Here is a 21,785-nt window from a genome sequence, read left to right on the forward strand (position 1 = left end):
TAAGGCAAATAGTGCAGACATGTTTAAAGGAAAACCAGACAAATTACACAAGGGAGAAATAAAGGATAATACGAAACAGAATCAAAAGGAGGAATCCTCATGGATCATGAACAATGGCAATAAACTAAAGGGTACAAATTTCAAGGAGTGGAGAAGTGAAACCAAACAAGCAGCAGATTTATTCAGCTGTTTGTATGTTCTAGAACAATGATCTCAAAAACATTCTCTGCTTTTATATCCATGGCATGATTCCTGATTAAAGGATTCGGTCTGAAATGTTGACTCTTTATTCATCTCCATAGATGCTGCTTGGCCTGCGAAGATACTCCAGCATTTTGTATGTGTTACCCTGCCACTATATCCACAGCACAATCTCCAACATTGTGGCATTGGTCTTGAATGATCAAATAGTGGGCAATGACCTCTGCAGTGATACTGAAAGGCCACAGCACAAAGCTGATCAATCCATGTGTGGATTACTTGATGCGATGCAAGAGGTAGCTGTAAGGTGTACTGTTCTTTTTATGGTGTCAATTTAATGCTAATTACAGCATTCATCAAATGGCCCTAAACTCTGAATTTTCTGAAGAATTTTGAATTTCTTTTGGAATCTCGGCATCACTGGTCAGGCCTGCAATCATTACCCAACCCTAAATGCCCTTAATCAGAAGGTATTTAACAACAATTACATGACGTGTGTCTAGAATTAAGAGTAGGCTCGACTGGGTCAGGATAGTAATTTTCTTCCCTTAGGAACTTAGTACACCAGTTGGATTTTGAATAACACTTTGGCTGTTTTCAGACTAGTTTCTTTCCTAATTCTCGTTCATTAATCTGTATTTAAACTCCATAATTACTATTAGTTCAAGTTTAATTGTCATTCACCAATACCTGAAAATCCATGAATACAGGCAAATGAAACAGCATTACTCCTGGGCCAAGGTGTAAAACACAGTACCAACAGTCATACACATCTCAAGGCACACATAGCACATATAAGATAGCAGAAAAATACAGTCACACAAAAAATATAGTCCAAGTCCCTAAGCCCATGAATATTGCAGCAGTCTGCAGTTGAACACAATACAGTTTGTCTTCTGCCAAGTGAACACTGAGAACAGCACCAACACCCGCTGGCACTCCTGTGGAGTGTACCAACTCCAATGCCTCTCTCCTGGATGACTGTAAACAGGTGGTACCGCAGATTGAGGCCTAGTCTTCACCACAGCTGAGGCAGTGCAGCTCCCCCACTGTCCACCCCTGCCTTTCGTCTATAAAGCAGTGAATCAGACTCACAGTACTCCACGATATCAGTCTTGCAATCACAAGAAAAGTGACTAAGACCATCACTCATTCTTAGATTGCAAACGCCTTCACATACCAACCCTGATGCCTCCAAGATGCAGACAGCAGCACGGACCACACCAAGTCCAGCTCCTTCAGATTCTCTACCAATGAGCAACTCGCTGATAGGGTAAACCTACAGTACTTTAAGTTCCTAATGTTAAGCAAGGTCTTGCAATAGTAAAAAACATATTTTAAAAAGATAATGTTCTTTGATTGCCCCCCCCCCCAGAAGCCAGTGAGGCCGAGTGTGCCACCATCTTACCAGATCATGCAACTTGAACTCAGATCTGATTGCTCCTTCTAGCCTTTGGACTGCCAATTCAAAAACTTACATGGTGCAGTACCACTGTAACTACTGACATTATCCTGATTTCCAGTTTTGCTACAATAATGGTAACTTTTAGCTCTTGCCTATTAAGTGAGAAAACACAAATCCAGACTAAATTTCTGGACACAACCAGAATCCAAAACATATTTTAAAGACATTCTGGCCAATATTTATCTTATAGTTAAACCATGAAACAAACTGGTTGGCTAAGTCTATCTTTTGTGCAAATTGTTTGTCATATGTTCAACAATGATTACACTTTAAAAGTGTTTCATTAAGTGTCAAATACTATGAGACATACTGGGGTTGTGAAGGGTAATTCTGAAAGACAGGCCTTTCCAATTCTGTACAAGGTTCCTTATGGAACTCCAGATAAATGTGTTACACTGAGGTACACAATGGATGAATAGCATACACACCGTCTACCTGAGAGTCAACTGGAGCTTTTAGAACCAACAGGCTCTTAATTTGGTGGCACGGTAGTGTAGCAGTTAGTGCAATGCTTTACAGTGCCAGTAATCACCAATCAGGTTCAGTTCCTGACAATGTCTGTAAGGAGTTTGTACATTCTCCCCATGACTCCAAGGGTTTCCTCCTGGTGCTCTGGTTTCCTCTCACATTTCAAACATATACATGTTAGGGTTAGTGAGTTGTTGGCACTGGAAGTGCGGCGACACTTACAAGTTGCTCCCAGCACAATCCTCGTACTGTGTTGGCCCTTGATGGAAAATAACTTATTTCACTGTGTTCTGATGTACATATGATAGATAAAGCTGATCATTATGAAGCTGACCTTTGATTAGTAAGGTAGTTATAAGCAGGGAACAGAGGGGGGAAAAAAAGGGTGTTCAGCCTTGGCACAAATAATACATACCAGGGCCACCTTCTAAAAAGAAAATGCAGGACAATACCGCATACCTTCTCCCCCTTGTCCCACTGACGAGATCGCTGAGATGTTCAAGTATGTTGTTCCTAAATGCTTACTTTTGGTTGCACTCTTGCTGAAAAGATAAACCATATAAAATCTAAATAATGTGTACAATTAAAAGCTCCCTAATGTATGAGGACTTAGAAAAGCTGATAACTATTACCTATCCCACTGTTGTTAAACTTAATGGCCTTTAGATGAGCCTTCTAACTAAACATCCACTGTCTGCATTGTATGCTTGTGTGCTTACAATGAACAGAATTAGCAAGAGATTATGTTGCAATTGCTAGAATCAGGTCAGAGAATTAAATATACTTGTTAAATGCTTTATCAAAATATCTGCAGCCCTCCCTTCATCATTCAACTCTCCACTACATTCCCTATTGATGCTGCAATGCCCAAACCTTTTGTTTTTGTAGTTGATTTATTCACATAGTATTGCCAGTATTTATTGTTCATTCTTAATTGGCCTTGAACTGAGGAACCAGTTAACAGCCAGCCATTTTGGCAAACTTGGGAGTCATGGAGTTGTGGGCAGTCCAGACTGGATAATATTTTCTTTCATAATATATATACACAAACCCCATTTCCAGAAAAGTTGGGATATTCTCCAAAATGCAATGAAAACAAAAATCTGTGATACGTTAATTCACGTGAACCTTTATTTAACTGACAAAAGTACAAAGAAAAGATTTTCAATAGTTTTGTTGACCAACTTAATTGTATTTTGTAAATATACACAAATTTAGAATTTGATGGTTGCAACACACTCAACAAAAGTTGGGACAGAGGCATGTTTACCATAGTGTTACATCAGCTTTCCTTTTAATAACACTTTTTAATCATTTTGGAACTGAGGATACTAATTGTAGATTATTTGCAATTGGAAATTTTGTCCATTCTTGCTTGATATAAGACTTCAGCTGCTCAACAGTCCGTGGTCTCTGTTGTCTGATTCTCCTCTTCATGATGCGCCATACATTTTCAATAAGAGATAGATCTGGACTGGCAGCAGGCCAGTCAAGCACACGCACTCTGTGTCTACAAAGCCACGCTGTTGTAGCCCATGCAGAATGTGGTCTGGCATTGTCCTGCTGAAATAAGCATGGACATCCCGGGAAGAGACGTCACCTTGATGGCAACATATGTCTCTCTAAAATCCTAATATACGCCTCAGAGTCAATGGTACCTTCACATACATGCAACTCACCCATGCCGTGGGCACTGATGCACCTCCATACCATCACAGATGCTGGCTTTTGCACCTTTCACTGATAACAATCAGGATGGTCGTTTTTATCTTTGGCACGGAGAACTCGACGCCCGTTTTTTCCGAAAACTAGCTGAAATGTGGACTCATCTGACCACAGCACACGGTTCCACAGTCTTTCAGTCCATCTGAGATGAGCTCGGGCCCAGAGAACTCGCCAGCGTTTCTGCATAGAGTTGATGTATGGCTTCCTCCTTGCATAATACAGTTTCAAGTTGCATTTCTGGATGCAGCGACAGACTGTGTTAAGTGACAATGGTTTTCCAAAGTACTCCCGAGCCCGGTGGCTAGAATTTTCACAGTAGCATTACGGTTTCTTAGGCAGTGCCGCCTGAGGGCTCAAAGATCACGCGCATTCAACAGTGGTTTCCTTGCCCTTTTTTGCACTGAGATGTCTCTGAATCTTTTCACAGTATTATGTACTGTAGATGTTGAAAGACCTAAATTCTCTGCAATCTTGCGTTGGGAAATGTTCCTCTTGAACTGACTAACAATTCTCTGACGAATTTTGGCACAAAGGGGTGAGCCATGACCCATCCTTGCTTGCAAAGACTGAGCCTTTGATGGAGCTACTCTTATACCCAGTCATGATACCTCATCTGCTACCAATTAGCCTGCTTAATGTGGAGTCTTCCAAACCGGTGTTACTTGAATATTCTGTGCACTTTTCAATCTTATTTTAACCCTGTCCCAACTTTTGTCGAGTGTGTTGCAGCCATCGAATTCTAAATTTGCATATATTTACAAAATACAATTAAGTTGGTCAGTAAAACTATTGAAAATTTTTTCTTTGTACTTTTGTCAGTTAAATAAAGGTTCATGTGAATTAACATATCACAGATTTTTGTTTTTATTGCATTTTGGAAAATATCCCAACTTTTCTGGAAATGAGGTTTGTACATACAGGGGATCCTCAGGCCGCTTTTACAAGTTAATAAGATCATGGTTAACATGAACGTCTTATCCTCAGTCTACATCAGTCCTGAAACATGGTTTCAACCCAAAACATCCCACGGATGCTGCTCAGTCTGCCGAGGTCCTCCAGCAGGCAGTTTGTAATTTCTGCTGCCCTGTGCAATGCTTCACCATGCAGTGGAAAGTCAAGTCATAAAAATCTCAGCTGTTGTTCACCAAGTGTTCTCTGACAGTCCATAGTTTAAGTCCCAGTCCAGAGATTTGAGCAAAACATTCAGAATGGCACTTCCAGTGCAGTACTGAGGAAGTACTGCACTACTGGAAGTGTTATCTCTAGGATAAGCACAGTAGCAAGTAGCAGCTACATTTAGCATGATATGACTAATCTTCCACCACAGCACCATATTTAATTTCTATCCCCATGTTTCAACTCCATTAATAAATCCATCAATTTCTGAAAATGTCTTAGCTGGCACATCTCTCTGAGATAGAGAATTCCACAGATTCACTAAGTTTCTAATCAGTGTTCTCAAAGACCTACCCTTGTTTTGAGACTTTGATCCTTATAAGGTTAAATCAAGCCTGAGTATTCCCTGTCCGGTAAACATAAATGGTCCAATGACCGGATTCAAAGTTCGGGGACACTCTCCCTGCTGCTTTGACCAGACTCATTCTTTAATTCGAGTTGAACTGAGTCAAATTAATTTTCATATGCACAAGTACATGTAAGCACAGGTGCAATAAATAAACTATCTGCAGCAACATCATAGGCACATAGCATCACATAAGCAGCATTCACAAGAAAAACAAGTCAAGCATTAATAAAACACAATTTTTTCAAGCAAAAACTATTAGAACAAACAAGAAACAAAATTCATTTTTGTGCAAAGTGATCAGTGTGATCATAGCATAGCTAAAGTGAAGTGATTAATGTGTCGTTGGTTCAAAAAACAAATGGTTAAAGGGAAGTAGCTATTCTTGAACCTATTGGAGTGGGACTTCAAGCTTCTGCTCAATGGTAGCTGCAAGAAGATGGCATGGTCTGGATGATGGGGATCTTTGATGATGGAAGTTACCTTCTTAAAGCAGTGCCTCTTGTAGACAATACCGATGGTGGGGAGGGATATGCCTGTGATATACTGAGCAGAGCCACTCTCTCTAGCTTCTCTAGCACTTTCCATGCGACACAGAGCTTACGTTGCTGCTAACCAACAGGAACTCAAGAAATGCAGCTACAATCTGCGCAAAGCCATCGAGGCAGCGAAATGACAATACAGGAACAAGATCCAGCCACAACTCACCACCAACAACACATGCAGCTTATGGCAAGGTTTGCACACCATCGCAAACTCCAACATCACTGCCTGTCCCCCAGATGAGCTAAATCTTTTTTATGCTCGATTCGATGTTGCCAACACTAAGCACCTGAGGAGAGCCACCGAAGAGACCTGTAGCTTGGTCATCTGAGGCTGAAGTACGCAGGTGTTTCCAATGAGTGGACCGTTGCAAGGCTGCAGGACCGTACAGCATCCCAGGGTGGGTACTCATGATGTGAACGGCACAACTGGCAGTTGTGTTTACAGACATTTACAATCTCTTCCTCTCCCAGTGTAGAGTGCCCTCCTGCTTCAAAACTTCCATTATAGTTCCTGTACCTAAAAAGACCAAGGTAACATGTCTGAACAACTGGTGTCCAGTCACACTTACCTCAATAATAAACAAATAAACAAATGCTTTGAGAGGTTGGTCAAAGACTACATCTGCTGCTTGCTACCACCCACTGGACCCCCTACAATTCGCTTACCGACATAACCGATTTGACAGATGACGCAATAACCATAGCTGTACACACCATCCTTATACATCTGGCGAAGAAGGATACTTATATGAGAACGCTGTTCTTGGATTACAGTTCAGCATTCAACACCATAATTCCCTCCAGGTTCAACAAGAAGCTCAGAGCCCTTGTTCTTCACCCTGCCTTATGTAGCTGGATCATGGATCGCTGGCAGGTGGTAATACTGGGCTCCCTCACCTCTGTCCCTCTGACACTCAGCACAGGAGCCCCTCAGGGCTGTGTCCTAAGCCCCCTCCTTTACTGTCTGTACAGCCATGACTGTGTTGCCACCTACAACTCCAATCTGCTAACTAAATTTGCTGACAATACTACACTAATTGGCCTTATCTCTAATAATAATGAGGCAGCCTACAGAGAAGTCATCACCCTGACACAATTCTATCAAAAAAAAAACAACCTCTCCCTCAACGTTGCAGAAACAAAGGAGATAGTTGTGGACTAAGAGAGGGATGGAGACAGGCCAACTCCTAATGACATCAATGGATCTGGGGTTGAGAAGGTAAACAGCTTAAGTTTCTTGGCATACACATCACCGAGGATCTTACGTGGACTGCACACACCAGCTGTGTGGTGAAAAAGGCACAACAGCACCCCTTTCACCTCAGACGGTTGAAGTAGTTTAGTATGGGCCCCCAAATCCAAAGACCTTTCTACATGGGCACAATTGAAAGGATTCTGACTGGCTGCATTACTGCCTGATATGGGAACTGTACTTCCCTCAATCACAGTACTCTGCAGAGAGTGGTGTGGACAGCCCAGCACATCTGTAGATGTGAACTTCCCACTATTCAGGACATTTACAATGACAGGTGTGTAAAAAAGGGCCTGAACGATCATTGAGGATCCAAGTCACTCCAACCACGAGCTGTTCCAGCTGCTACCATTGGGGAATCAGTACCCACAGGTTAGTACCAACAGGCTCCAGGACAGCAGACTGATTAATTCATGCTGATAAACTGTATTTCTATGTTATACAGCATTGACTGTCCTGTTGTACTTACTATTTATTATATTACTATAAAATGCACATTGCACATTTAGACAGAGATGTAACATAAACATTTTCACTCCTCATGTATATGAGTAATAAAGTCAATTCAATTCACATTCCCAAGCATTCAAATTCGTACCAGACTATGATGCAACAAGTCAGAATATTTTCAACATTACATCTGTAGAAGTGAGTCAGAATCAGAATCAGCAACAAGCTGAACCTTCTTAATCCCCTAAGAAAGTCAAGATGTTTATGTGCTTTCCTTGTGCTAGGCCAAGGACAGTTTGACTGATATGCTCAGGAATTTAAAGTTGCTGACTTTCTCCACTGCTGATTCCCCCAATGCAGAGTGGCATATTTACCTCTTCCTTCCAGAAGTCAACTATCAGCTCTTTAGTTTTGCTGACATTGAGTGAGAGATTGTTGTTGTGGCACCACTCAATCAGGCATCCTACCTTGCTCTGCTTAGCCGACTAAACGCCATCTGTGATTTACCCAACAGTAGTGTTGTCGGCAAATTTGAGGATGGCAATTAAAGGCATTATGACAAAGTCAAATCATAATCAATTTGCTCTCCATGGGAGTTGGTATTGTGATTGAACCATGTTCTACATTACAACAGGGTTATTGTCATCTTAGAATGACACAGTTGGCTGTTAAATTCTCCATGAGGAAAATAAACTTTAAAAACTGATGTATGAGATAGAGTGAATAATGTGAAAAAGTGCATTGTTGGGAAGATAAATAAAGGCAATATAAACAAAAAGACCAGGTTCTTGTAACAACCTGTCTGTGAGAAGGAAGCAGCAGGTTTTACAACAAGGTGGGGGTCAGTTCCAGAAGTGTGGACAAAATAAGAGCAACGTTCACCTACCGATCATAAACAGTGAACCGGATATTCTCACACAGTGATGGAAACTATGGGAGAGAAATAGAAAAGTTAATATCATCAGCAACGTTCTAGCAATTGAGCACCCACTACCACAACTCACTAAACCCCTCATCAATGGAGCCAATTAGCTAACTCTTCCCAACCTGCTGACTATTGAGTGTCTGCTGAAGCGGAGTATATGCCATTCTACTTCCCACTTTCCAGGGGATTTTGTTAATCTTTTAATTTACACCTGCATTAATGCCACACATATAGGAAGAACTCACTGTACCACGTACAAAATATGTTCTTTTCTTTGGCCTATTTTAATTGAATGATCAAACCTTACCCTACTCCTCAGGTAAATCATCTGGTTCCATTCAGGATTTATCTGGTTCTCCACCACTTTTGTTGCCACCTGAATGGAGGATAAAAAGTTATATTTCCACCTTTTACTAAGTGTTTGGTGAAACTGCTAAGGTCAATTCCTTCCCAACTACTGGAAAAACAAAGAGTTAGCCAGAGTTCAGTGTTCATGGAATAAAAACAAAATGTTAAAAATATCCAGCAGGTAAGGCAGCATTCTATGGAGAGGGAAAAGAAGTTAATGCTTCAATTAAATGAACCAGTACTGGTGCTCACATGACTTGTCCCAAGTGCAGGGAGATTCAGCTGCTGTTGAGGCCCTAATATCTGCTAACATCCCAGAGTAACTGGCCCATAATAATCAAATGTTGGGAATCAAGTTCAAAAGTATCTGTAGGGAAATACCTCTGAAATGTGACATTAAGATACGATCAGAGGGAAATACCACAAGGCCTTCATTCACATAGTCTAATCCTTTCTTGGCAGCATCTTTACCTTAAGGACTGCACTTGAGAAGCTCACTATGGCCTGCTAATGCTGTGCATATACACACACGTGCAATAGGTGTTAGCAATACTCACAACATGAATGAATAAAAGAAAATCTCTGGCTGTTCAAAATACTTCAAGCTCATATTTCCCAAGAATAAATTTCATCTACCAGCACTTCGCCCAATTTTTGAACTGATTTATATTTTGTTGCTGTGTTAAACAAACTACTTCACTATCCAGGCCTTATGTAGGGCCTTTAATATTTTCGATCCAATACGACAGAATATCCTCATCACATTCTACAGGGGCTGTATTGACAGCATCCTGAGCAGCTGCATCACTGCCTGGTTCGGAAACTGCACCATCTCGGATCGCAAGACCCTGCAGCGGATAGTGAAGTCAGCTGTGAAGATCTCTTCCTGCCATCACGGACATTTACACTGCACGCTGCATCCGCAAAGGAAACAGTATTATGAAGGACCCCATGCACCCCTCATACAGTCTCTTCTCCCTCCTGCCGTCTGGGAAAAGGCTCCGAAGCATTCGGGCTCTCACAACCAGACTATATAACAGTTTATTCCCCCAAGCTACAGACTCCTCAATACCCGAAGCCTGGACTGACACCTTGCCCTACCTGTTTATTATTTACTGTAATGCCTGCACTGTTTTTGTACACTTTATGCAGTCCAGTGTAGGTCTGTAGTCTAGTATAGCTTTCTCTGTGTTTTTTTTTATTACGTAGTTCAATCTAGTTTTTTGTACTGTTTCATGTAAACCATGGTCCTGAAAAACGTTGTCTCATTTTTACTATGTACTGTACCAGCAGTTATGGTCGAAATGACAATAAAAGTTGACTTGACCAGCATTTTAATTAGCATATAGATGGGACAATTGAGATTAAAAGTCAAGTGCATTGTAGATGAATTCCTTGAGGAACTTGATAAGAAACCAACTATGGATCACACTAGTTTGGATCTGGAGTTGTGTAACAAATCAGGATTACTTAGATATCTCATTGTAAACAATCCTGGAGTGAAGAGTGATCTTAGCATGGAGGAATTTTAAATTCCGTGAAGGACAAAAATTGAGGACTGAAACTAAAGTCCTCAACTTAGATCAAGGAAATTGCAGTGGTATGGAGGCGGAGTTGGCTAAAGTAGTCAGGGAAGATAGAGTAAAGATAAGAATATTAGTAGAGTTTTAAGGAAATATGTCATAAATCTCAGGAAAGGGGAGGCACGGTATTGTAGCAGTTTGCATAATGCTATTACAGGGCCAATAACCAGAGTTCAATTCCACCACTGTTTGTAAGGAATTTATACATTCTTCCTGTGGCCGTGTGCATTTCCTTTAGGTGCTCCAGTTTCCTCCCGTACCCCAAAGAAGTATGGGTCAGTAGGTTAATTAGTCACATGGATGTAATTGGCTGGTTCAGGCTCATTGGGGTGGAAGTGCATGTTACCATGCTGTATATCTAAGATTAAAAAAAATACATCTCATGATGAAAGGTTCTACAAGAAACACGCATCACCAGTGCCTTAAGAACACATACACAAACTCCCATAGTATGTCCTTATGCCCTAATTTTCATTATTCAATCAGGTGTCTGAGTCCCAACTAGCTGCTTGCCTACAGTGATTGCACATCTGAGCCTGCACATGCTATACCTCCAAAAGGAGTGAAGCTACGAGGCATGGATATGGGTACGTGGTCACAAAAAGTCGATAAAAGCAGAGGACCACCTGCAGGTCCCTGACAAAACTCATCGTATAGAGTGTCATGGTAACACAGCGGTTAGCGTAACTCTATTACAGCTCAAGGTGTTGGATTTCTGAGTTTAATTCTGATGCCATCTGTAAGGAGTTTGTATGTTCTCTCCATGACTCAGTAAGTTTCCTCTGGGTGCTCCAGTTACCTCCCACAGCCCAGTTAGTAGGTTAGCTAGTCATTGTAAATTGTCCTATGATTAGTCTAGGGTTATATAGGTGGGTTGCTGAGCGGTGCAGTTCATTTGGCCAGTAGGGCCTGTGTTGTGCTGTGTCTCTAAATAAAAATCTGAGTGCAATTATCAATGGTATCAAACATAGGCCCTGCCTGCCTTGTGACTACCAAAATATATAAACTCCCTGCAGTATTGGATAAACCTATGAAAGGATTATCTGGTGCTTACCTTACTTCCAGCAAAGCTGACTTCAAGAAAAGAGTCAACATCATCCTTCTTGTCAGTATCCACTCTAAACATGTGCTTCAAGTTTGTCATGAGCCCTCTCGTCACTGGAAATAAAAACCTAAGTATTTCAGCCTACAATGTCCGCGGTGGCTTAGCTGATTCAATTCTTGACTCAGTCAGCTAGAGGTTCAAGTGCCACTCCAGAGACTTACTCACTACAGTCAAGGATATCATGCATTATTAACAGAGTGTAGCGTTATGAGAAATGTGGTCTCCCAAGTGAAATATGAAGCAAGGATCAAGGCTGCTCTTTTAACTGCATATACGTAAATTAACCTGCAACACTATTTCATAGAGAAGAAAACATAGCCCAGCAGCTCCATACTGACCATCAAGTGCCTGCCTGCATTTGTCTCATTTGATTTTCTCCACATTATCATCAATTCCCATCCCTCACATTCCCTTCAAACTGGGGGTCATTTACACTGGCCAATTAACCCAGCTATGAAATATCAACATGAAACCCAGATCTCTGGTGCTGTGAGGGAGCAGTCCACCAGCTGCACTACTCTCATTTTCTTTTTTTTTTAAATATTAATTTACAGGATGTGGGCTTTGCCAGCTAAGCCAGCATTTATTGCCCATCCCCAGATGCCCTTGAGAAGGTGGTGTTGAGCTGCCTTCTTGAACCACTGCAGTCCTTGAGGTGTAGACACACCCACACTGGTGTTAGGGGAGGGAATTCCATGATTTTGACCCAGTGACAATGAAGGAATAGTAATATGTTACCAAAGCAGGATGGTGAGTGACTTGGAGGGGGATTTCCAAGTGGTGGTGTTCCCAGGTATCTCCTATCCTCGTCCTTCCAGATGGTAGTGATTATGGGTCTGGAAGGTGCTGCCTTAGGAACTTTGGCGTGTTGTTGCAGTGCATCTTGTAGATAGTACACACTGCTACAACTGTTCATCAGGACCTTGTCTGCTCTCTTAGTTGCATATACATAAATTAACCCTCAACACTATTTCAAAGAGTCAGAAAACATAATCCAGCAGGTCCATACAGACCATCAAGTATCTGCCTACATTTATCTCATTTGATCTCTAACTTACCTCATTACATTTGTGCCATGTCACTTGACTTTGGCAATCATGGTCTTTCTATCACCGTGACTGTTCTTGGCAAATTTTTCTACAGAAGCGGTTTGCCATCGACTTCCTCTGGGCAGTGCCTTTACAAAATGGGTGACCCCAACCATTATCAATACTCTTCAGAGATTGTTTGCCTGGTGTCAGTGGTCACATAACCAGGACTTGTGATCTGCACCAGCTGCTCAAATGACCATCCACCACCTGCTCCCATGGCTTCACATGACCCTGATTGGGGTGAGGGGGCTAAGCAGGTGCTGCAGACAGACAGACATACTTTATTGATCCCAAGAAAAATTGGGTTTCGTTACAGTCGCACCAACCAAGAATAGTGTAGAAATATAGCAATATAAAACCATAAATAATTAAATAATAATAGGTAAATTATGCCAAGTGGAAATAAACACCTTGCCTGATGGTGACCTGCAGGCTAGTGGAGGGAAGGAGTGCCTTACACCTCCTTTAATAGAGCCATGTCTCCACCCCACCACCCATCTCATTAAGATGTCAACCACAAAACCTCATCAACAAGATTAATTCCTGTAACCACAGCAGACTCTGCAAATGCTGACAATCTAAAGTAGAATATAAAAATATTTTTTAAAAAGTGCTGGAGGAACTCAGCAGGTCATGTCACATCTATGGAAAGTAATAAATCAGTTCTGATGAAGTATCTAAGCCTGAAATGTTGATATGTTTATGCCTCTCCATTGCTGCGGCCTGAGTATGTACCTATGACCATCTAGTTTTATCTTATCAGAAATAATCTCAGTCTCTCTTCCCCCCTCCTTACCTTACAACCCTTTCTGATGCATGTTTTCTCTCTTTCCCAATCTGATGTGTTAACTGCTTCTTTTTCCAAGTGCTGCCCAACCTGCCAAGTATTTCCAGCATTTTTCCATTTTTATTTTAGATTTGCAGCCTGTGTTTTTTTATTCTAATTTTCAATCTGAGCCTGTTTTGCTCAACCATTTGAGTTTAAATCTATAAATGGTTTACTAACTCATAAGATGCACTTGTAGTAATTAACAATGACCCTGCTTTCCATTACTTTCATTTAAATTAACTTATAACTTGAATTATTTCTTTCAGCCAAAGCCAATCCTTCATTCCCATCTTTCTTATCTTTTCAGTTTCAATGGTGATCAAACCTTTCCCTGTGAGTTTTCAGGTCAAGGACAACACAGTCAGTGCTGGGGGCTATACACACTTGTTCAGGTGGTAATTTTTTTAAAAATCACACAAATAACCTGGTTACCCTGTGGTTTACGTCCCCCACCCTGCAAAGATTGAAGAATGAGCTCATCATCAGGTGGTCTCATTGTCCTAGAAGAAGGATATAAACTGGCTTACTCCTGCTTGGCTTCTCTACAGGGAGTTTTGATGTGTCCAGTGAAGGCAGGAAACCTAACTTTTCAAGCTCGCAGGTATAAACATGCATCACTCCAAGTAGAGGAAGGTAGCCAGTAAAAATGACTCCTTCACTATAATGAAGAACAATGGGTGAAAGCAATGAGTCAGGACTAGAGAAAGAGGATTTCTAATGAGTGACGTGGGATAGCAGAGGGACACAAAGGAACTTGTGGGTTGTCCCAGCACATCCTTGAGTGTGCTGATTGTTAACACAAATGATGTATTTCACAGTATGGTTCAATGTTCATGTGATGTATCTTGAATCCAAAGGACAATTCTCAACCTATGTGTAACTACCAGCTCCAAGTCAGTATTGGCAAAAAAAGTACCACTAATATGAGACATACTGTGTGAAAGGTCTTCAGCTCTGTAGATCTTGACAATGAACGTGACCCAGCGGGACAGGACACTAGCTGGCTGCAGCAGATTACTTTCCACGTCATCGTCTTCATTTGTCCCTTTCTTGTCAATCTAGTGCAGCAAACACGTTTTATTTAGTAAACATACATTCACACATCTTTTACATTCAGCAATAACAACAGGAAAAGGGGATTATTTGCACATGCTATAGGTCACCCTTCTATAATATTGGCTAGGCCCTTCTTCACTCCACTTCCACAGTCTGATCAATGTACTATTTCATAGCTTTTATCATTATTTGTTCATGTTCTCTGCATTTCCAGAATCTCTTGAGCTTATTTCTCATTTTCCAGTTTTTACAAAGGATCTTCAGCCTAAATATGCGTATTCCAGACATTCTGTCTTGATATACTTGTGTTTTTAAATTATTGTTGTAGATCTGTAGGTTTTATTGGTTTTCTCCAACCTCATTCTCTTATGCCACACCACCCTGTATCATTCAGCAATGTAAAGTTCATACAACTGATCAACTTGGTTCAGTTCCCCACACTGTCCCAACTTCTGTGTGAGTGTGAGTGAATGTCTATCTCGCTGGCCCTCCACATCCCAGAATCCAGCAGGGACAAGGCTACAGGCACTGTGCCAAAGAAGAAATTGGCAAAACCAGCAACAGAGCTTTGGCAGCTGCAACTGTTTTTTAAGTTTTGACTTAACTCTGATATACTTAAAAACTTTTAAAGCTGATGTAAAAAAGCAAAATACATGAAAGAGCAAGGCAGAGGAGCCTGAAGACACACACTCAATATTTTAGGAACAGCTTCTTCCCTTCCACCATCACATTTCTGAACAGGCAATGAACCTAGCCATGAACACTACCTCATTATTCTTGCTCTTGTTTGGTATCAATTATTTAATTTACTTTATATATATTTCTTATTCTACTTTATGTATATTTGTAGCATTTTTATGTATTACACTGTACTGTCGCCACAGAACAACAAATTTTACAACATATGTCAGTGATATTAAACTTGATTCTGTTTATGATTCTGAAAAATATTTACTCCTCTACCTTTTCAACTTTTTATTAGCTAAGTAAAGTCAGGTGGAAACTGGATCTGCAGTTTGCAGCACAAGAGCTTCTATCGGGGCGAGCAGACCCATATTGTCGGATAGCGGTTAGCATAATGCTATTATGGTGCTAGTAACACTGGTTCAATTCCGCTGGCATCCATAAGGAGTATGTATGTTCTCCCCATGACCACATGGCTTTCCTCCAGTTTCCTGCCACATTCCAAAGACGTAAGGGCCAGTAGGTTAATTTGTTACATGGTTATGATTGAGTGGCATGGGCTCATTGGAAGGACCTGTAACTGTGCTGTGTCTCTTAATAAACATTTACTAAACCTTTTCCATCATTCTTTCTACCCTCACATCCACTAACAGATACAAGGACCTCAGAAACATCTTAGCTAATATTACCAACAGCAATGTTCCATGTTTCTAACCCACAACGATCCATGCAGAACTGTGAGTGTATCCTGGCTCCCTCCTCTTCTTGATCATCAACTCTAATTCCTTTCACCTTGGACACCCACCTCAGTCTCCTACCATCTTTTGCAGCTTCTCCACTGTCCCTGTGCTGTCAGACCATCACAATTTCTTCCAATGAGAGAGAGAGAAGACTGAAGTCACCTGTGGCCCAACACCATCTGTGCAAACATCTCCAATTCCTTCACATTATCTAAAGTTAGACTACCTTAGAGTATGAAGGCAAAAGAGAAAGCAGATTCTGGAATTGGGACCAAAAATCAGAACAATGGAAGAACTCTGCAGGTCACGCAGCATCTGTGAAAGCCAGGGATTTAAATCAATATTTTCAGGGCTGGGCTCAAGGAATTATACATGGATTAACACATCATGCAAATCAGCTGTGTAATTAACAAAAGACACCCTGAAACAGGATCTTACAAGTTAGTCATAAACACAAGCAATTCTGCAGATGCTGAAAATGGGGAGTAATGTACACATGCTGGATGAAAGCAGGTCAGGCAGCATCTATGGAAAGGAATAATCAATGTTTCAAGACCAGGCCCTTCATGAGTTACAAGCTATCTTACAAGTTAGTAATTTGATCTCCCAATACAAAAGACAGGACACAAATCTAGTCAGCTCCATCTTGGGCACTAGTCTACAACGTACCCAAGACATCTTTAGGGAGCAGTGTCTCAGAAAGGCAGCATCCATTATTAAGGACTTCCAACACCCAGGGCATTCCCTTTCCTCACTGTTACCAACAGGTAGGAGATACAGAAGCCTGAAGGCACTCACTCAGCAATTCAGGAACAGCTTCTTCCCCTCTGCCATCCAATTCTTGAATGGACATTGAAGCTTTGGACACTACTTCACTTTTTTTAAAATATACAATATTTCTGTTTTTGCACATTTTCTAAAATCTATTCAATATTTGTAATTGATTCAGTTGTTTATTTATTATTATGTTTTATTTTTAATTATTTTTTTTCCTCTCTCTGCTAGATTATGTACTGCTGCTCTGAAGTTAACAAATTTCATGTCACATGCTGGTGAAAATAAACCTGATTCTGATCCCTGCCTGATATAAATTTGCTGTAAAAAAGGGTTACATACTGGGGCTGTGCCTTGTCATAGGAAATAGTAGTCCTCTAACAGATCATTTTGCAATGAAGCCTGTTAAGAGATTTATGAGGATGTCAGCTGAGGTTAGGGAATGGACTTAGATAAGTTTCTCAGTCACACAAATATACAGTCACTGCTCTTGACAAAAGTACAAGGAAAGAAAAGAAACCTCAACATTACACTAGTCTGGGAGTTAACTCAGAAAAAAAGAGAATAGGAGCAAATCTTTAAATGAGCTCTATTCACACAAAAGAAAGAGGCTAGGATACCATTTACTTCAGGATATGCCTGAATGGGGGGGGGGGTATAAATAGTCACTTTACACTCCAGCCAATGTTTAATGCTCAATCTATTTCACTGAAATAGATTTCTGGGTTATTAGCAAAGTACTGTTTCTGAAACCATGCAATACTTAAATTAACTGCTGCAATTCTAACACAAAGATACAAGGACAGTGACATCACTTCAAGAGCACCCCATCAGTTACAAATCTGTTTGGGGCAAGGGAATCATGAAGACTAGTCTAGTCTGAATGCTAGTATCAGGTGGAGAACAGTTAACACTTCGACTGATAAATGTGTCTTACCGGTGCTTCATCGCCTGCTGCCAAGACAATGATGCTGACTTTCAGGTAACCTTTGGACATGGAATGTGCACCATCAACTTCGTACAGCAGAAGCCACTTCCGTAACACTGCATGACCTGTCACAGACCACCACACAGTTACACAGAACTTCACTACAGAAGTAAGTGAGTCAGCTAATTTGGTCTATGACACTACATGTGTTGAATCCAAATTTTCTTCCACCCTTTCTCCCCTGTGCACTTATCAGCCTTTGAAATACATCACATGATAGCAAATTGTACAGGATTCATGTTCTGTCTTTTTCAGTGGGAGTTCAAGTGTTGCCAGAACTCTCCATTGGATTCATCATTGGTCTTATATTTCTAGACCAAAGTTCTGGGCACCTAGAGTGGAAAGATTTTTCATTCAATGAGTGGTGAGGGAATTCACATCCTGAAAATGCAGCAGAGCAGAGACTCTTTTCACATTTACAGCGTACTCATGTGAGTACAAAAGCATGGACCAAGGACTAGTAAGGGGAGTGAGAGGCAAACTTAGGTATAAATTTATAACTAAACCCAACTCAATTCTAAGGGGTTGTAAAACCATTTAATATCCAAAACACAGGAGCCCTGGTTTCATAATCATCATAGTTCTGCAGATATGCATCTCCACCAATCTTAATTTTGAAATTTCCTGTTGACCCTTAGTGTCAGAGTTGTGTGGGAAGTTAAGACCAGATTTTTACTCCCTTTTGTGTGAAGAATTGCTTCCTGACATCTTCCTTCAAGACCACAGATCTATTTTTGATATGGTTACTTGTTTTGGACCCATAGGGGAAATTGTTTCTCTATCCACCCTATCAAATCCTTTACTCACAGCAAACACTTGAGTTAGATCACCCTTAATCTAACAAACTCATGAGGATATGTCATTTTGACACCTATTAAAACTGAAAGGTAAAACCTGACATACAATGACAATTAATTACATACCTGGAAAATCATAGATGGAGCCAATGTCCAGCTGTAACGGAAGGGATTAAAATGTGAAAAAAACTGTGGGATTGTTAGTGACCACACTATATGTGACATTGCAATGACTGAGGGCTTATGCTTGTATATAGGAACAAGAGGAGTCAGTCATTTCGTCGCTGGAATGAGCTCCCTTCTTTTGATGAGATTAGATTATTACTATTGTCTTATTCACTTTTATTTATCTAATCCTTGATTAATAGAAACTTATCAAATGAAACTAGCATCTAACAGTGTTTATTGTAAATGAAGATCACAGTCTAAACTTCAACCAGCTTATGAATGAATGTTTAATTTTACTTTTGACAGGACTTGGTCGACATTTTAGATTAAGGCTTCATTAACCAGCAGGAATATTTTCTATCAATTCCCCTGAATATAATGACTGACTATCTTGGATAAAATTATAAAAACCTAGACTTATTCGCACAATGTAAAAGCATGGCCTTATTGAAATAGTTTTTAATTTAAATTCAGAGAAATCAAAAATTCTGGATAGAAGATGCTAGTAATCAGCAACAATGAAACTAACAGCTGTAAATGCCTCACTGTTCATTTTGAGCAGAGTGTTGGCTTGTCCTTATTCATTCTTGTTTATTCTTATCCAACCTGCTTTATAAGTGACTACAGATCACAACAACTCATTCTCTCATTCTCTGTCACCATCACCTTCTCAAGAATAATTAGGGGTGGACAAATAACATTCCTTGTCCACAACATTCCTACTTCAAGAATAAATTTTAAAATTAAGCAAATTATATAAGAGGCTTGTTGTGAAAATGTGTTTTCATAGGTCGTTCCAGCTAAATAGGTTAGATGCCACAGTCTGGTGATATTGTGCATCTCCACTTCTTAAGGAGATTGAGGAAAGTGAGCCCCCCCCACCCCCCATTTTAACTTCATTTTATAGAAGCACCATTGAGAGCATCTGACAAGTTGCATCTCCACCTTGTATGGGAGCAGTCAAACATCAGACCAGAAATCCCTACAAAGGACTGTGAGAACACCTGAGAGAACAAAAGCGTCTCCTTGCCATCCATCGGGGACATTTATCAGGAGCACTGCATACACAAGGCCCTTAGTATTATTAAAGATCCCACCCATCCATCCAGCATCCTCTTTGACTTTCTACCATCAGGCAGGAAATTCTGATGCATAAAAACAAGAATGGTCAGGATGAAAACAGTTTCTTTCCTCAGGCCATTAGGCTTCTGAACTCCCTGCTGCAACACACTCAAAGTATCATCAGTTATCTGATCTATACCTTACAATATTTCATCCTTACTTTCATAAATTATTATGTGGCACATATACTTGTGCTTTACACCCTAGTTCAGGGAAACATTGTCTCATTTGACAGTATACATGTGTATACAAATGTGCGCTGCTTAACATCCATTCGGTCAACATCCGATTGCATATACGTCCATAGTCCCCATCGGAGAACGTTTCATAGTAGACGTAACCAATCTCGTGTATTGCGCATCTCTTGAGTGTAGAAGCATTATCTGTTTAACCTTTTTCAAAAATATTACCGTAAAGTGCATCATGGTTTCCATGATTGAAACAACACTGGACATATTCCTGAAGAAGCCAACACCTCCTGAAGAAGAGCCTCAGCCAGGCATTACAGGAGATGATATTATCATTGTTGGTGATAGTTACAACACTATGAGGAAGTTGAGAACAGTGATGTGGATGATCCTGATCCTCTTTGATAAATTGTGTGTGATATAGGCTAAGAAAGTGTTTACATAGAAGTTTAAAAAGTGAAAAAAATTAAAAAGTTTAAAATGAAATAAAAAATTATAGTGTATGTATATATTATAGCATACAGTATACAGTTTTAGTATAAGTTCTTGGGTATTTAGTCAATACAGGTATACTACAGTACTCCATATAGGTTTGCCAAGTATATAATATGGTGTTCAAATCACATAACATCTAATTTCACAGAACGTATCGTGGACGTTAAGCAACGCATACCTGTAGTTAAATGACAATAAACTTGACTTGATATTGAACACAAGAGATTTTGCAGATGCAGGAAATCCTGAGCAACATACATAAATGCTGGAGGAACTCAGCAGGTCAGGCAGCATCTATGGAGAGGTATAAACGGGTGACATTTTGGGTCCAGCCTGAAATGTTGACTGCTTAATCCTCTCCATTGATTTATGTGCATTGCTTGTGATATTGTAGGCCAGTTATTGGTTAAGTGTTAGAATGAACTGCAGAAACTGGGACAGTTCACAGAGAAAAATGCTGAGAGGACATTTAACAAGTCTGACCAGGGTAAGGAAAGGAAAGCAATGGTTCAAGAATAGAGGAAAGAATGGCTTAAAGAATATAAGAGGGCTATGAGCAGTTAAGATGAGTAGTTATGAACTGGAGCTCACAACCTGTAGGGATGGTGTTGGGGGGAATCAAATCAGGACTTTCAAAAGTGAATTAGACAGGTACTTAATGAAAACTAATCTGCGGAGCTAGGGAAAAACAGGAAACAGAGACAAGCAAAGTGCTATATTAGACATGGGTTCAGTGAGTCAAATGGCCTCTATTAGTGTTGTAACAAGTTCACTAAATTAAAATATTAGCAAGCCAATAGAACAGGATCCAGTCAAAAACCAAATTGCCTGCAAGACATGGTTTATGAAGGGAGCAGGAAAAGTTGTATTCTCGGTTCTGAATGATCTTCTGAAGCCTACAACGGAGAATTCACATTAGAAATGTTCAACTGGATAATATATATGCTTTATGCCCAAAGGTTATCAGAGGCTTTAAAGAAATATATGCCCTTTCTTTTTCAAACATTCTTCCAATGTTTAGATCTTATTTCATAAAAGAAGCTTTTAGCCATTATTTCACTTTCCAATATGGAAGTTACAGCATTAACCTAACATTATTTTAAACTATTTGTCAAGGTATGTTCATCCACAAACAAAAGGAAATCTGCAGATGCTGGAAATCGAAGCAACATACAGAAAATGCTAGAGGAACTCAGCAGGCCAGCATCTATGGAAAAGAGAACAGTCAACCTTTTAGCAGGAAAAGTATGTTACTGACTTTACA

General features: G+C 40.3%; 1 protein-coding gene across 1 annotated transcript in view; it reads right to left on the reverse strand.

The window, feature by feature from the left end:
• Positions 1-21,785, reverse strand: part of LOC132401505 (myoferlin-like) — a 152,534-nt gene that overhangs the window by 114,442 nt on the left and 16,307 nt on the right. Inside the window, exons 6-8 of the mRNA XM_059983881.1 lie at positions 18,675-18,705; positions 17,701-17,816; positions 14,444-14,567 (exon numbers count right to left, since the gene is read on the reverse strand). Coding sequence (XP_059839864.1) covers positions 14,444-14,567; positions 17,701-17,816; positions 18,675-18,705 — 271 coding nt within the window. The remainder of the gene's footprint in view (positions 1-14,443; positions 14,568-17,700; positions 17,817-18,674; positions 18,706-21,785) is intronic.

Source organism: Hypanus sabinus, chromosome 1 (genome assembly GCF_030144855.1).
Source record: "Hypanus sabinus isolate sHypSab1 chromosome 1, sHypSab1.hap1, whole genome shotgun sequence".
Classification (NCBI taxonomy): Eukaryota; Metazoa; Chordata; class Chondrichthyes; order Myliobatiformes; family Dasyatidae; genus Hypanus; species Hypanus sabinus.